Here is a 15,158-nt window from a genome sequence, read left to right on the forward strand (position 1 = left end):
AGATATGATTAATTAATGATTTTAAAGCTCTTGTTAATGCTCTCATCTATTTTACAAAATCTACTTCAAATAAAACAGAGATCAGCCTTTATGCCAGCCATTTTGAAGAGCAATAATAGTTTCTATAGATTATCTAGTCTATTCACTTAAAATGAAAAGGGGATGGAAGCCTAGGCTTTGGTTGGGAAAAGCGATAAAATCTCCCAGTTGTGTACGATTCCTTTGAAAGCCGCCTCTGGCAGCTTTAGGGATTTCAAGTGTCGAGATTATTATCGATTATCATAAACCGAGAAGTTTAGTAACAATTTTACAATTTAATTTATTTGCAACAAACGAAACAATATTACTACCGTTCATTGTTTGTGTCAAGACTCGTAAAATTACTTCACTTGAAATGAAACAACACGCCGGCATCATTCTTGGAAAATGTGACCACTTCATGCAATTAACTGCAAGACCCGTTTTCATTTTTCTTGGCAGGTTACTGTTGTTAGGTACGAGTGTGGTTCTGCTTATTCTCAGCACTAAAGTGCCGACAATTCTTAATTTGCACATCCTTTGATTATTTCATATACGTAAAAGGAAATTTAAAAAGTATATTGTCTCTTACATGTTGATTGAATAGTAGAGCTCATTACATGAAAACAACATTATCACTCTTCTATTATTCATAATTAATTCAGCACCGAGCTATCCATTAATTATCGCCCTCACCCGTTATCGTTAATTCTCGATATTAGCCAACATTATCGACAGAGAGCAGCTCTAAACTTGGTTGAGAGGACTGTTTGCACGCCGTGCAAGATTAATGATGCCGCCAGGACATTGGAGGGGGGAGGGCGAATCCCGGATTTTAGTACGATCCCTCGACAGAGCTGGGAGTGTTGTAGGGATGTGTTTGGTATCGAATGAGAGTACAATATTGGCTTCAATAGTTAATAGTTTTTATAAAACTAACAGTTGAAATTTGGAAGACTGGAAATAAAGCTGAACAATTGAAAAAAGAAGCTTTAATGAATATTGAGATTATTTCTTCTGTTTGCAATGTTCTAACTAACCTGTCATAGGTAAAACAACGTAGGTATGTTTTGCCTCACCGACTGTTACATTTTTTAATTCTTCGCTAACATACAACATTTTTAACAGATTTATTGCGTTAAAAGAACCTCTTTTTCTGAATTATCGATATATCGACAATCCATTTTACCGCACCGAACTACAGCGTTGGTGGCCCCATTGTAACTAATTGCTAGTAGATATTTACTGGAGCACCTATGCGGGTGCTAGTTAGATTTATAAATGAGCCTCGATTAGGGACCTCCATTCAGTCCATTTTGCCGATACATTAGCAATGTATGAATTGCTTTGGGAGCTAAATTGTAACAATAGTGTTGCTTTGGATCATCAATTGAATCATACCTAATGAATATGAGCATAAAAGACAGAAATGTGGGCGTTGTAAATAGTTTTTGTTATTGGTCAACTAACAAACCCGGCGGGAACTCCAATTTATAAAGATTGATTATACAATTCTATCTTTAGAAGTGCCGATCGATCACCGATCCCCATCGAATCTCAATCGCTAATCTGTCTAACGATGATACCGTAAAATCGCCAGTCTTATCCAGTCCGATCCGGTTTTATCCAGATTAATGACGACACGAGTTGCAGCGAAAAAGCGAATTAGGTCCGCGGAACATCGCGGCACTCAATCGTTGTTCGGGAATGTTCCGTCAATCTGAAGAATTGATGAGTCAGGGCCCACAAAGGCACGGAAACAATGCCACCTCCTTTCAGAGTTCCTCCCCGTGCAATTAAGCGGGTCTTTTTGCGGAGCGTTTTCCTCCACTACATTATGGGAATACAATGGTGGCCATGATTTGCGGGATTGCCGAGATTATTTTTTTGTGGTTCCCTCGGGTGCCGATGCCTCTGATTTGTGATTCCTCGTCATGCTAGCTCTGAGTGTTGTATTGTTGGCGGTAAATTGAATCTGCGAGTAGGGTAAGAGTGATAACGTTCCGATAAATGGAGGGCAGAGGTTGCAGGGTTTTAATGTAATACCTATTCTGTAGCTTCTAATAAAAACCATAATCTAATTTAACGATATAATGGATTTGAAATATGTACTCGTATTTTTATTAGATAGTTTTCAATTTTATTATGTAGAAGTATTTTTATAGTCTTTCTTAAAAAAAGCAATTTCGGCATACTTCGCCTGAAGATTTCCCAAGCATAATATTTAGAAAATCGTTTGTTTCACTAAACATTTAAACTAAACGCGTTTACAAAAGCCAATTGCTCCAATATTATTTATTTTTTCTTCTTTTATTATTATGTGCCACTGTCATGTCTATGTAATTGCCTGTATTTGTGTGATGTCCACTGTAATAAATGTATCTTTCTTTCTTTCAATATTAATTCATATTTTCATAATAAGCAGTAAGAAAGAAGAAATATACCTACAATATAGGATTTAGGTTTGTCCTAAAATTCAACTAGTGCCTCTTTCCATCCTTTTCCACACATTGAAAAGTTAAGTTTAAGACTGAATGAGTTAACTAGTTTATCAATCACAAGTATACAAATTCATACACAGACCAACGAAGTTACAATTGTCCTAAATCTGAAACTGTCTCACCCAATCCCAGTGTAATTAACAAAGCTAGGACGTGATGTTTGCATGTAATAAATTAAAGATGGCGTCGTTGTCGCCTTAACTAGATTTCCATATTAAACGCGGTTATTAACGTCCTGTCATGTTAATTGCTTACATTACGGGCGATATTAAATGCTTGTATCAGTATTGTTATTGATATCTAGATGGTAGCATACGTGTTAACTTATGGTTTACGTGTGCTGATATTATCAATTGATCAATGCTGTTTGTACAGGCGATCTTATACTCTTTCGATATCGATACTAGTATAGTTGTGAAAAATAAACCATTCATTTCTATCTTCTTCCTCGGTCCTTCACTGATAAGGATCGCGACCACAGTGTTCCTCCATAGACTGCGGTCATAAGCTGAGTGGACCGCACGATGCAAACTCCTGCCCACCGTCTTCCTCACCGCGTCCGACCATCTCGTGGGTGCCCTGCCCAACCATTCATTTAGAGGCTTAAAAAGATGAAAAAAATATTGAATTAGATTTGAAAAAATATTTTATTTAAGAAGCACCCTTCACGCATAGTCGCATAATCAATATAATATCATCATCATCTTCAGGTCATTCAGTCTCCATTCGTGATCCTTTAAATTACCAGAGGTGAAGAGAGGATTAAGCCTACACTACCCATGCTGCATAGCCGTATAAAATCATTATGAAGTTGTTTATCATCGAGAAATAAAATTAGATTTAGAATAAAATAGAGTTAAAATATTGTTTCACTTCTGTCAAACATAACACTTTTTGTTCAATATTTCGCAGCACGTCCCTACGAGCTAAACTAATAGTTACTTCCAGCTTTCCAGCAGTTAAAAATGTGATACAACTTCCATTTACAACACGAAACTCTTTTTTGTTGAAAAAAAAATGCAGGACATCCTACGAGTTAAACTAAAAGCTATTTCACGGTAAAAAAGTTAATTCAAACTGTCTACAACTTTCAGGTCCGGGCTGAAAAAAACTGCGGTTGAACGCTGTTCCAAAGAAGTAGAAGTTGAATCCTAATGTAACAAGAAGAGCTGGGAATTGCAAGAAACTTGGAAGATAGAAAATAGAAGATAGAAGCTTGAAGATGAAGTTTTAGGGGCAAATTCAGATGTAGACTTTTTAGTGTTAATTTATTTTCCATTTTTAAATTAATTGGTCTATGTTTCTGCTAATACTAACCAGTCAGAACTTAAACCAACACTTTTTAAATTTGAATCATCGCATGGCGAGAATGTGATTAATAGGTACTTATAGCGCATTCAAGCCTTATTCATTAATCAAATAATGTTTAAAAGTATCAATACAAGTAATTATTTAAATGATTTGCATACTTCGTTTAAAACTATTAGTTGGGAGTTAGGGTATTTTGTAATTTTGATTAATGTAGAAACACAATTTTTTTTGTAAAGTTACTCGTATACTAAGGCTGAGTTGCACCATCTTACTTTGACTTTAACAAATGTCAAAAACTGTCAAACTCGATACAACAACACCGGTTATTGTTATACCTAGTTACTTCTTCTTGTCGTGTCGACAACAAACCTACACAGCGTCGGCCCAAAACTCCGCCACAAGAATGGCGTTGTCAGTAGCCTTCATCAAATCTTTAATTTATAGTTACTGTTAAACCAAGATGGTGCAATCCAGCCTAAGTCTAGAATTTTCACAATGCTTACATTTTGCACTTGAGGTTGATGACTGTACATGAAGATAGAAGATAATGAAGAAAGAAGATAACCAAGAAAGAAGATAATGAAGAAAGAAGAAACCTATTGGCACATTCGTGATCTACCCTGTAGATCCGGGCTTTTGTAGTTAAGACAAAATCAGAAGCTCGTCTCTACAGGTATCTCACGGCTGGAAGACCTCGCTACTTTGCAACACTCAACATTAGAAGAAAGAAGATTACACCATGAAGAAAGAAGACTTTGTTCTGATTCTGAAGCTGGCGCAGATCCTCTGTAACGGGCGCGATGGGAATGCCAACCGATTGTGATTTCATACTTTCACACATACATTTGCATCTGCTTTAATGATTTATGTTAGCACCTGATTACACCCCCTCCACACTTGGTTGATTTTCACAACAATTTTTGACAAAGGATCCGCGCCTGTTCTGTAACTATTTATTTGTATAGACGATAGCACATCAATCTTTATCTATGGCGTGTTTATCTAATTGTAGTCTATACGAATTTGGAATAAAAAATTATAAGTGTAAGTAATTATATTTAGTTTTCACTTTTAATATTTATGGACGTATTTTATTAATCAGGTATATTTTTACAATTTGATTGCTTGAAATAAATAACTGGTTATACAATGTACTACATAGGGCCTATAAACGGAAGTTTATTGGTCCATAAATTGCTTACATCCGTTGCTAGAGTCGAGTTTATGGTCGAGCCAAAAGGTTATTAAAACAAGTACCTACATTATTTTGTTGCACAAATGATTGGATCTTCACTTTCAGTGAAAATGTTGAAAGAAAGCTGAGTTTAATAGTTTACTAAAAGCTAATAAGATTTGCTATAAATCAGTAACTTCTATAGCTTAGAAAATATTAAATTTTAAAAGTGTAGTACATACTTCTGCAGACCTGTGTAGTTTGAAACTACAGGACTGGATTTCATACAGGACCTGTCCTGGTGTTTACTTGTATGTTTCAGATCCATCTGATTACCAGCGGTTTGGAATGATCTTTACATTGTTGGAAATAAACAGAAATAAATAAAAGTCGTTAATTTTACCTTACCTGTGTTGAACTTTTCTTATTCCCACTTTTCTGCATAGAATATAATAAAATATATAGAATCATTTAAAGAAAATAGGATAACAGTGGTTTTATTGTAGTAGGTACAGTAGTTTTCTAAACATTTTGAAGTTGTACATATTATTATTTTTGAACGTTTATATAATTTAGGGTACTTCAAAATTCTTTCAGATATTAAAAGCGTTTTTACATAATGGTATCTGAATACTTATAATGAAATACTATAGTTAATACCTTAATAGGATTCATTTCAAATTTTATTAGGTTAATATTCAATTAATGAATAACTAAATTATATAAGAAGTTGCTATAATATCCTTAAACTGAGCTTTAAAACAGATAAACGAAAGCATATTTTTATTCTTAAATAGTGACTATGTACACTGTAGTTAGGCCACGTCCTAGTCGAGGAGGTACAGAGTTCGATTTCCAGTTGGGCTACATAAATAGTGTAACTATAAATTGTACAGAATAATTTTGAATGATAACTAATAAATAATAATAAACCCTATCGTTTATTGAGAGATACTCAATGTATCTTTCGTGCTTCGGATGATCTCATTGAGCCATTTTTCAATATAAAATCCACTGTGGGTTCGATTCCCAGCTGAGGCAGTTGATTTTTCAATATCACATTCTATATGAAGAACATAATGTTTATAATATTATTACTTTTGCAATGATCGCGAATAAAAAAAGTAGTTTACTAGACTTAAGACTTGGGAAAATTTAATAATTGTCTAAGACGAAGACTAAAATATTAATTTTGCATAACAAGGCAGGTATTTGATCGCAATCGCACCTGGTGTTAAGTGAGATGCAGTCTAGGATAGTAAATATCTGCCCTGTAAGTGCCTATTCACTCTCGCCTTGAAAAGGTCCCGATTATAGTGTTAAGGAAAGACACTACTTAAGCACAGAGAAAGTTCAAAGTTTCTAATATGATTGACAAAATACCCTTCATGTTGATTTAATGATTTCTTCATAATAAATACGAGTACACATAATGACTGACGAGCAAAAATAACTGAAGATTGGAGTCCTACATAAAAGCAGGTTGAAGATTTACTAGCTAGAGGCTACACGGGATGTTTATAGTACTTACTTAATTCTTACGAAATTATATTTCCTACAAGTCATCTTCTACATAATATTAGGTAAGCAACCCGGGTAATTTTTGGTTAACCATCAAGTGAACACGCACAAGAACAAGTAAAAGTTATTTTTAAAAATCAATAAATTGCGATCTGTCTGAAAACTGAATTACATACCAAAGGAATATGTACGTTGAATTCACTACTCGACGCTAGATGTCGTTGAAAGATTTCCGTAGCTGGTTTTCGTTTACATTTTTGTTTACCATGAAACCTGAAGTAACGGCATAATTCCAGCAGATGGCGTTACAAGCAGAAATATTCCAATCACAAGGACCATTTCTGGTAACTTGTAGCACAAAAATATTTCGCTCTTTCCCAATTTTAGTCAAACAGCGAAAAAGAAAAATGTTGTTCAGGGGAGTTATTTATGTTTCCTTTTTTTCCTGCTTCCCAAAAATTCCTAGGAAAAAAACATCAAAAAGAAGTAAATTAAAGTAAAGTAGATTAGATGAGTTCTTTAGAAAATCTGTTGCATCTACACACAAAAATGTATAATCAGATGTGCTGCCAACCGTAGGTACTTCAATCCTATCACCAGTACTAGGGAAAATAGTCGATGCCCGATAACCGTATTGGCTATTGTCTGAAAACCGTCATCGTACAGCGTTCACTATCTTATATCGCTAATATACAGCCACTACTTTATCCTGAACTCCCTTTCCCCCCTAACTCCCTTTGAAATAGACGCGAAAAGGGAACATTCGAAGGGCTGTAGAGACCAAGATATAATGGTTAATCCTCGGACTCGGACTTATGAAATAAATCACCAGGTAACACAGAATAACACGGACCGCCCATTCTGAGTTGTCTTATCGAACATTGATTAATAGCTTATGACAGAGTCACTCTTTAATAGTACCTAAAACTCTCTAATCTGGACCTACACGAATATTATCGAATGCGATTGGACAATGGATATTGTAGGAGCAGGACATGAAAATAAATCTAAAACATATTAGGAGCAACTGAACACTATCAAAATGAAATATTTATAATATGAAGACTTTAAAAGTCGATATTGTTGTGGAAATGTAGAGCAAGTCATTAATAAATGTGGGAAAAATAAAACGTAAAAAAGTATCGTTCGTTCGTTCGTTTCAGCCGAAAGACGTCCACTGCTGGACAAAGGCCTCTCCAAGGATTTCCACATCCAGAGCCGGAAGACCTGCCCACTAGTTGGCCGACGATCCGGTGAAGGTCGCGAGAGGTGCCTGGAAAAAAAGTATAAAAGATTCTAATTTAACGATATGAAATTAAACCTCAACCGATGTGGCCAGCATGGGGAGTGTCTGTCAAAACCTCCATAATTATTTTCTCTGATGATGATTTAAAAAAATCCTGATGATGATGGTGAAGAATCGATATGACTGTGAGTTTGTCGACAACAACCTTCGTGGACTTCTTCTCATTGGGTTTTTCGTTTGCTGCCATTCCACTGTATGGCTTGTGAATGCTATTTTTCCTCTTCTTTCCTTTCATCTTTTCCAAATAATTTACAAATATCGTCACAAATACAGCTCTATATACATCCCAGTTGCCCAAAAGTGTCCCCACGGTAGCGATCGGCAGTCGTCGACGTCGATAACGAATTATTAATGAGCTGAACGTACTTTGTACCACTTTATTCGTACCAGTGCTTTTAATTCGTAATTAATTCGGAGTTAGTACGCTTGATTGAAGAGGCATTAACACCTCAGTTAAAGGAAATGGTTTCTTAATATGTCTTGGAAATAATGAAATTCTAAATATTCTATTCGATATTCTAAAAAGGTTCAGTAGGTCTAACAAGTGGCACTTTGTGATCGAATTGAAAATCGATGTAATTCCATACAAAAAAACAGCCTTTCGACCGTCTTTCGACATTATAACCACAGTATATATATGAGCTAAAGCAGTACGGAAACTAGGCCCTTTCGGCGAGTTAAATACCTACACTTCAATTGAGTGTGAGGGTTGTCGCGCGGAGTCGTCCGCGCGCGTCCCTTTATCTGAAGTTTTTAGAGTGACTAGATATTCAGCTCATTGGCTATAACGATACCGTTTTTTAACGTTTTAGATTTTTCTCCATTAACAGTACTTAGTTTTTAAAAAAATGTGTAAGGTAATAAAAAAAACGTCCAACAATTCAACATAAATACGATGTCTTTATTTTTTGTTAGTTAGGTATAAGAAGTTACATAAACTAGCAAATCAAAATCGAATCAAATTACTTATCANGTTTCAAAATAAAAGTGTTTTACTTTTTTTTTTCATAAAAGTGTGATTGATTGTTTCGCAACACTTGTGTACAATAAATAACCAACTAAACTGATTTTAATATTCTTTTCAGTTGTTCCTTCGGCTGATGGTCTTAAGCCTCTGGTGACTCGCAAACGCAAACGCACCGCGTTCTCCACCGAGCAGGCCTTGGCGCTGGAACAGCTGTTCCAGGCGCAGCAGTTCGTGACCAAGGAGGAGCGGTGCACGCTGGAGCAGCGGCTGGGGGTCAATGAGCAGGCTATTAAGGTCTGGTTCCAAAACCGCCGCCTACGTTTCAAGAAAGAAACGGAGGAGGTGGCATTGGAACCAGCTCCAAAAGACAACATCTTCGCCCACACGGAGTGGCTCATGGGACGTGCGGGCGAAGATGGGATGGTAACACTTGACCAGCTGGCAATAAGCGAGCTNAGATATGAAGACTTTAAAAGTCGATATTGTTGTGGAAATGTAGAGCAAGTCTTTATTAAATGTGGGAAAAAATAAAACGTAAAAAAGTATCGTTCGTTCGTTCGTTTCAGCCGAAAGACGTCCACTGCTGGACAAAGGCCTCCTCCAAGGATTTCCACATCCAAAGCCGGAAGACGTAGCGTGGGCAGGAGACCTGCCCACTAGGTGGACCGATGATCTGGAAAAAAAGTAGGTATAAAAGATTCTAATTTAACGATAAGAGATTAAACTTTCCCAACCGATGTGGCCAGCATGGGGAGTGTCTGTCAAAACCTCCATAATTATTTTCTCTGATGATGATTTAAAAAAATCCTGATGATGATGGTGAAGAATCGATATGACCGTGAGTTTGTCGACAACAACCTTCGTGGACTTCTTCTCATTGGGTTTTTCGTTTGCTGCCATTCCACTGTATGGCTTGTGAATGCTATTTTTCCTCTTCTTTCCTTTCTTCTTTTCCGAATAATTTAAAAATATCGTCACAAATACAGCTCTATATACATCCCAGTAGCCCAAAAGTGTCCCCACGGTAGCGATCGGCAGTCGTCGACGTCGATAACGAATTATTAATGAGCTGAACCACTTTATTCACAATATACTTTGTACCACTTTATTCGTACCAGTGCTTTTAATTCGTAATTAATTCGGAGTTAGTACGCTTGATTGAAGAGGCATTAACACCTCAGTTAAAGGAAATGGTTTCTTAATATGTCTTGGAAATAATGAAATCGATATTCTAAAAAGGTTCAGTAGGTCTAACAAGTGGCACTTTGTGATCGAATCGAAAATCGATGTAATTCCATACAAAAAAACAGCCTTTCGACCGTCTTTCGACATTACAACTGTCACGTTTTTGCCACTTGTCTAGAGAGGCTGTTCTAAATGATAAAGGTAAGTGCTTTCCTTAAAACTCTAGCATCAAATATCTAAGTGGAGTTTGCTACTGTTTCATTTTTATAAGCATTTTTCTTACAAACTATAGAATCAAACGATTAATAACCGATTCTTTAAATTATGTTAATCTACATCGACACTAATATTATAAAGTGGAAAGATTTGATTGTTTGTACTGAATTAGCTCTGTAACTACTGGAACGATTTGTAAAATCTATCACCATTTTTAGAATTCTACATTATTTGGATGAACACAGGATGGCATCAAGTTTACCGAGTCAGCTTAATAGCTTAACTATAATTAGTTATCAATAACTCTATACAAAAAGTTCACGAAGATTTTCATTTGATGAAAGTGTTACTTTAATCCATACATCACCTAAGCATAAAATGCTTACGTACTATAGTTAGAAATGCTATTTTCTTAATTTCCTTGTTAAAATTGGAGTAAACTAAATTAATCTAAAGATACAAGCCTACGATGGACTCCCTGCCCGTCAGTCTGAATTTCCCACCCAGTTTGAATGGAACGTTTCACTTAAAACTTTGTAAGAAAGTACTTTGTTACGAAAAGGAGGTTCGATATCGACAAAGATGAACATTACAGAAGGGTCACTAGATTAAGTTCAGTATTGGAACAGAGTGCTACCTACTAATGTAAATATTTTACTCAATAATTTAGGTAATTCATAAGAAAGAGTGTTGTTACTTTAAGAAATTAAATCACGTTAATCGATATAACCTGGATGCGGGCAGCGCTGGACCGTTTATTGTGGAAAACCTTGGGGAAAGCCTTTGTCTAGCAGTGGACGTCATTTGACTGAAACGAACAAACGAACGAACGAATCGATATAAATATGTGTATAGGCTAATAATTGAAATCCCAATGGAGATCATAAAATGCATCCACTGCTCGCTACAAGTACTTACATAAATACCGCGGAAAAGTAAAATTGTAAAATTTTGTATCCTAAGATTGAATTTACGAAGCATGCGTAGGTAAAAAACGAAATTGTTCAAAGACTAAAAGCTGCTTACTTTTATTCTTCTTGAACCTGTTTCATATCTGGATTGCTTTAATAACTTTTCAATGCGAATGAAAATTCGCAACACTTAAAATTCTCTGATTGATGCCGCCCATTTATCACTCCCCTCGTTTCGCGAGCAAAACTTTTAAAATAGGTCACAAGGTCCCATCTTGATTGCTCGAGGCACTTACTCTTTGTGTAATTAAAATCCGAAAATCGATACGGGGAATGCGAATGAGAATAAGCAATATTTTATTGCTGCTGATGATGAAAGACTGGATTTTGGTCCATGTTTGCTATAAACAGTCTTAGTTCTTGGTAAAAATGATGATGCATTCGTAAGTTTTTAAGCTATATTCAATTTTAGCTTAAAATAGGTATTTTCGTGAGCCTTACGAAACTGACTAGAAAGGTAGTTAGATATTTCATAAGTGTATCACTGGGATTGTCATCTGGTCAATTCGTAATCGTAGCAGCCATCTAAAGTTCCGTTATGAGGTCTATGGTCTACTTCGAACTCTCACCTGCATATTGCATGCAGCTTAAGGACAGGACGTTTTATTTATAGAAAGAAAGGCTTAACTATAAGGTTTAAGTTTACGAGACTACCTACTTAGTTGAGACTTTGTGGTGAGAACTATTGAGCTGAATGAAACTACGAGCACGGATATCAGAGCTTAAAATAACTAGAAAGGGCGTTTATCTGAACTCAAAATCTAAGTTCGAATTGAATCAAATGAAATAGCTATCAAAATTTTATTCTGTAGGGGAGACCGAGGGCATTTGAAACAATTTTGACAATTTGTTTCATACACAAAACGCTGTAGGCAGAATTTATATGATATTAGTACCAATCGATAGGTAANCTTATTTTTACTTAACTTACCTTTCCATAAATTCTACAATCGGTTTAAACGAATAGGCGCAGGTTCTCATTTTCCTATCGTGGTTAAAATCCAATTTTTTGTGGAAAATTATTCATCAATAATCCTTCAACAAAACATGTTTTGTTATATGTTGTCATGACAACAGCTGCGTCAAAGTCGCAATGACAAGAAATAAACAATACAAATTTAAAATCATCATGTTAATTCAGCTTTAAGCACTGTTCTAGGACACTTAAATTTTGCAGTGTTATTTTTGTCATTTTTGTTATTTCCTACTCTATCTTTTCTATATAGTTAGAAAGGAGCAGCACTCGTTCTTTCATTCATCCATTCATAGAGTGTGAAGTTGGATACGTTAACATGCTCACCAACATTACATCACAAAACCATCGAATTATCGCTGGCGAGTAAAGTATACGGTAATTGAACTCATGGTATGATTTTAATGCAAACTTCATCGATCCACGTTTAAACTCTATCGACTGTAGTATACGAATACAAGTTTTCGATGGCAACTCATGGTAGAGGCACTGAACTTAAATCTAGAACACACTGTTTTACTGGCCACTTTTCAATACATAATCGATGATCCTTAAATTCTAATTTCAAAAACACCAAATTCAAATCGAAAACAAATGCAATCGCTCCAAATCCCACGGCCTCTTGATTGACTTATCTCTCCATCTCCAGTTTGCGCGGGGGCGCTCCTCGAGCCATCAGATATCGGCCTGACAGGACCACGTCAGTGTTTTGATGAGGGCTTACTATGTAATCGCTGGTAAATACAACTCTTTTTGTTCGCCCAATCAGCTAAGACCAGGCAATCTGATCTGCCATCAGGATCTGTCTTGTGTTCATTGAAGTGTTCGATGTTTTGATGATAGAAGGTTTGTTGGTTCTGGAATTTGATTGCTTTTGTTAAGTGACATTCCAAAAAGCAGTATTTTTTTAAACACTTTGATTATGAAGGAAACAACATTGGTCAGTTTGCCCTCAGAATGCAGTTATACGACGAGAATTATTATCTCGTGACTTAACACTCGTCGTGAGCCGGCAGGCTACTATAATAATTATGTAGTATGAATACAATTGGTATTTTTATGAAAATACAAAAAAAATCTTTACAAGAGATTTGCCTTCTCCACAACGCATGTCAGCAATAAGAAAAACAGTGGAAATTTAAAATCTTATTGTTCACCTTTAGGAATTTTATGATAACAGGTTTGATAGCAAATAGTACACTTTAGTTAACTTTTAGCGCAGTGTAAAATGTCCAAGGATATTTATTTATTAATTTTATTAATTGAATCCGGAACTTTAAGAATAGATGGTCCAAGGAAGTTACAGTTTTTCAAAATAACTTTATAATAGTCTCTATTTTTATCCTTTTAGGGTTCAAGCATCCGATGTTAGAATTCAGGGTTTAGTATGAAAGAAGCATTCGACCATGTGCCCTACTGGCTGCCACCGATATCATTAATTTTGATTTTTTTCCGCTTAAATGTGTCTTTACAAACCTGTGTCAGTTGACGAAATAAGGTACGGTCCGCATACAAAGATGTAACTGCAGCTTGAATAAAAAAAAATGATCGCTATGATTTTTTGTTTCACAGATATGTGTGGCAAATGTAATACGATTGAAGATAAAATTTGAAGGTAAAATCAGTCCATATTGGGGAAATTCACTCCACTTCTACTTATAACAGTTTTTTTAATTACTTAATTGATATCCTATGAAAATAAATAGAGTTTGGTTTTTGTAATTGTAATAAAGTGACCCAAAACACAAAATAAATACTCCCTAGTGGTGAAACTAAATAAATAAGAAAACACTAAGAGACATTTAAAAAAAGTATCTGTGTTTTAACACTGTATTTTAATACACGAGTGCAAAAAACTTTTTTAATGTTCTGTGCGCGAGTGATATCGGGGGAGGAGGAAAGAGAGAGACGGAAACTTCTTCTCAAGAGGGAAGTACATTTGTAAAAATGTAAAATATTTGTTTATAAGTATCTACATGAATTTAAAAAATATTAATTAGGTAGGTATCAAACTAAAAAATTTAAATGACTTTTTCTGCTGACGCTACTAACACAATAATTACCCGTCCTCGAGTTCCGTGCAATGTCGCTGTATCGAAAAAGTTTTAATTTAGCCAAGTCCATTGTACGTCTTTTAAAGCTTCGAGTATTGTATGCATTTAACAAGGAGCCCGACAGTTATTAATGGTTTTTCTACTATTTTTCTCGGCAAAGGATCGGCTTAGTCTTTGTTCCGCCGAATCGTATAAATGGATGGATTTTTGTAAACTCTTAAACCTTTTAAAACAAAGGTTCTAGTACGTAAATGCTGGCCGGAAAAAATAATCCTTGGCCTTTTCAAAAAGTTTGCGCTTGTTCTGTAGGTTTTTGTAAGAGACTGTTGGAGTCCAAAGTTGAGTAAAAACCTTTTTGTCACGTAATATTATTTACCTTGTACATTATATTTTAGTGAGACACTTGAATACGCTTAGCTTGGTCTCCATATCGTCACCCCTTTAAAGGAAATTACTTAATACTTATCTAAAAATATCCACCAGATCGATAGAATGAAGACCTCAAGGAGATTGGCAATGTCTGGATGAAAAAAACGGGAGATAGTGTTCACTTTACGTCTAACAGTGAACTAAAATGATTATGATAGACTTGGTAAGACAATCCGTATCCATAATAAGTACTTAGCAAATCTTTAATACCATAACAACAGAACTGTTGTAACCATATTCTTTGAAATAAACTATTCTATTCTATTCAAAACACCAAATTTTTCCGCCAATATGCCAGAATATCTAATTAAATAAGCCTGTAAAAAATCTACGGATTGTTGTTAGATAGATAATATCAAGCTGAACAAAAACAAGAGCAGCGGCCCCTTTGAAACTTTCCTTTTTGGCGCTCAATTATACGAGTTTCAATCGCTGTCTTTGTCTACTGCTGAGGAGGACGTCGCGGGAGAATAGTGTGGCCAAATTGTGGGAATTTACAGGAAAATGGAGGAAAAATTGAGTAAGTAGCAAC

General features: G+C 35.5%; 1 protein-coding gene across 1 annotated transcript; it reads left to right on the forward strand.

Annotated features, from left to right (window-relative positions):
* Positions 1–4,569: 4,569 nt before the first annotated feature.
* LOC114360254 (homeobox protein ceh-2-like) lies at positions 4,570–9,329 on the forward strand. The gene is made up of 2 exons (XM_028314873.1): positions 4,570–4,618; positions 8,917–9,329. The coding sequence occupies exons 1-2, from the start codon at positions 4,570–4,572 to the stop codon at positions 9,327–9,329; spliced, it is 462 nt and encodes a 153-aa protein (XP_028170674.1).
* Positions 9,330–15,158: the final 5,829 nt, after the last annotated feature.

Source organism: Ostrinia furnacalis, unplaced genomic scaffold (assembly GCF_004193835.3).
Source record: "Ostrinia furnacalis isolate ACB-3 unplaced genomic scaffold, ASM419383v2 OfSCF4915, whole genome shotgun sequence".
NCBI classification, from domain to species: Eukaryota; Metazoa; Arthropoda; class Insecta; order Lepidoptera; family Crambidae; genus Ostrinia; species Ostrinia furnacalis.